At 58.6% G+C, this 2842-nt stretch overlaps 1 protein-coding gene across 1 annotated transcript in view; it reads left to right on the forward strand.

Moving 5' to 3' along the window:
* Positions 1–560: 560 nt before the first annotated feature.
* LOC113217743 (angiotensin-converting enzyme-like) overlaps positions 561–2842 on the forward strand; it is a gene marked incomplete in the record, with an annotated part of 4510 nt that continues 2228 nt past the window's right edge. The window contains 9 exon segments of the mRNA XM_052276176.1: positions 561–1006; positions 1155–1313; positions 1397–1481; positions 1568–1681; positions 1778–1969; positions 2058–2128; positions 2215–2384; positions 2596–2720; positions 2805–2842. Coding sequence (XP_052132136.1) covers positions 773–1006; positions 1155–1313; positions 1397–1481; positions 1568–1681; positions 1778–1969; positions 2058–2128; positions 2215–2384; positions 2596–2720; positions 2805–2842 — 1188 coding nt within the window.

Below are 2842 nucleotides of genomic sequence, written 5' to 3' on the forward strand. Positions count from 1 at the left end.
CGGGGCAGGGCGGGCCGGAAGGGGCTCTAGAGGACGGCGGCCGCCCACCAATTGGTAAATGGCGAAAGGCTAAAGGCTTGATTGGTGCAGATTGTCGCGTTACGGCAGCGGAGGCTGCTGCCATGGGCGGCCGTGTTAGGCTGGGCTGAGGCTGCGCCGTCAGCCCACCGGGATCCTGCCTGCCCACGGCTGCCCGCGCGGCTGCGCACACGGGAGGAACAAGAGGTCGGCGCAGCGCGCAGCGGAACCAGAGTTTATTCGGATACGTTATTCGTCACCGTCATTGCAAAAAGAAAAAAAAAATGTAACGAATTCGAAAAATAATTGTTGTTATTTTTGTAATAAATGTGTACAGTAAAGCGCGCAATTTAAAAGGAAACGCCTTAGTCTGCTGAGAGTACTCTGGCGTGCACCCTTCGCCCTTGGGGTGGCCGCTGGCGACGCCGCGGGGCAAGCCTGGGCCCGGCCCCCGGGCGGGCAGGCCGGCCGCGTGCGAAACACCCCCGGGGCCTCCCTCTCCCTCCCACCCACGGCCGGGGCCAGCTCCCCGCGGGCCGCCGACGCCCCGGCGGCCGTCAGTCGCGAGCCGGTCGAAGTGTCCGCCGTACCTCCGTGCTGCCCTCCCCGACGCCGACGAGGAGCAGGAGGTCAAGGAGTAGTGTCGGGCCCGCGAGTGCGTGCGAGTGCGTGTGGTGCGCGGGGCATGCGCGCGGCCTGCTGAGGCCCTGCAGAGGTGCAGTGCACTGTGCAGTAGCCGGGCGCATCCCTCACGATGCAGCCCTCCGACCTGGTGGTCGCCGTGCTGGCGCTGGCCCTCGTCGCCCTGCTGCTCAAGCAGACCGACGCCGCCTCCGCGTTCCCGCCCGAGGTCAAGACCTACACCGAGAAGGAGGCGAGGAAGTTCCTCAAGAACCTCAACCTCGAGTGGGCCAAAAAGACCAACGCCTACTACCTCGCCAAATGGGACTACGAGACGGACATCTCGCGCAGGACGTTAGGCCAGGAGGTGCGCCTCTTCACATTAAATCGTCAAATAAGTGAAATTCTATAACGTTTGGAGAAAGACGTTTGGGGAGTTACGCCGTCTCGTTTCAACAGAAGCATTCCTTCCACAAGAACTGTGATGTAAGAGTAGCCTTTGTGTGTTCTTTCAGCTCAAAGTGTCCTTCGAAGTGGCTAAATTCCAGAAGCAACAACGGAAGGAAGCGGTGAAGTACCCTCGAGAGAAATTTGCTGATAAGGACATCAAACGGCAGTTGGGCATGTACTCGAAGCTTGGAGCACCCGGTCTCCCGGACGACAAGTATGTCACAGTAAGTGCAATAGTTACGAAATGTACAGATACACACTCTTAGATCACTGGAAGCATTTCACACCTCTCCACTGGACCAATCAGTTCCAGAACGCAGCATCCGACTTGGCGGTGGCGCGAAGGTGCAACAGAGATTTTGCGTGCAAACCTTACGAGGGAAAGCAGCCTGGTAGGTCATGTACATCAACATTTACAGCCACGAAATAACTTCTACCCCCATAAGTTTATGTGCTCGTGGACACACTTGTGTTGTAGACGACGAGTACAGAGAGAAACTGCACTGTTGGCTTCGCTTCCGCTACGGAAAGAACAGCACTGACACGTTCCACCAGCTGGTGGAGCTCGCGCAGCAGGCCGCCTCTCTGGACAGTAAGTTCTCTGACCCCAGGAGTCCTTTACCTCTCAAGCCCCTCGCCCGCACAGCGTCAAACTATCCGCCCACCCTCTACCTTATTGCTCTTCCAGACTACACGGACTTCACGCGATACATGCTGAGGAACTACGAGCAAGACGACCTGCTGGACAAGATGAAGCTGCTGGTGGACGGCGTGCACCCGCTGTACAAGCAGCTGACGGCGTACTGCCGCCACCGGCTGCGCCAGCACTACGGCCCCAACAGCGCCCCCAACGGCGGCTTCATCCCGGATCACCTCATCGGTACGCCCCTCGCGGCCTCGCGGCCTGGCCGGCCTGCGCACCGCGTCGCAGCCGGAAAGTTCTCACTGACACGATTTACTGTTTCCAGACGACCCCCTGTGCAAGACGGACCCCGTCCCGCGCAAGCCGCTCGACTTCCCGGGAGCCCTCCGGGCCAAGGTGTGTGCGAGCAGCGCGAGGTGCAGCGACAAAACGCCTCTCTCCAGGACGGCGACGTAACCTCACTTACCTTTCTTGTTGTGCAGGGCTTCACGGTGAGAAAAATTTTCTTCCTCCCCGACGAGTTCTACCGGTCACTCAACATGACTGGGGTGCCGGACGCCGTCTGGGACAAGTCGATCCTGGAGTCGGACGCCAACAAGACCATGAGCTGCAAGCCCGTCGCGCAGGACTTCCTGGACAACAAAGACTACCGGTAAGGACAGGGGTCGGACAGGGGACAGCGGGGCGCTCTCAAACCAACTCAACGCAACAGTTGGTGCCAAAGTGCACACACAGCAGGAGCAAAACAAACAAACAAACAAACAAACAAACAAACAAACAAACAAACAAACATGAAACACACATAGAGGCTGGTGCCGGTGACTGAAATGCACGATGATTCCTTTCTGGACCCTCGTTTACAGTATTCGTGTGTGCGGCACTGTGTGCGAAAAGACTCTCTTCGCCGCGTCCTCGCTCGTCACCGGCGTCGTGTACGGCATGGAGATGCGCTCCCAGCCCAGCGTGTACCGCCAGACCATGAACGATGGTGAGTCACAATAACCTCCTTGGGACATTTTGAGGTTATGCGATGCGTCGGCCGAGTGACTCGGACACATTTTCAACTCACCAGCGTTTGTGGAGGGCATCGGCGGGCTCGTGGCGCTGTCG

Source organism: Frankliniella occidentalis, unplaced genomic scaffold (assembly GCF_000697945.3).
Source record: "Frankliniella occidentalis isolate FOCC.00 unplaced genomic scaffold, Focc_3.1 Scaffold2019, whole genome shotgun sequence".
In the NCBI taxonomy this organism is placed as follows: Eukaryota; Metazoa; Arthropoda; class Insecta; order Thysanoptera; family Thripidae; genus Frankliniella; species Frankliniella occidentalis.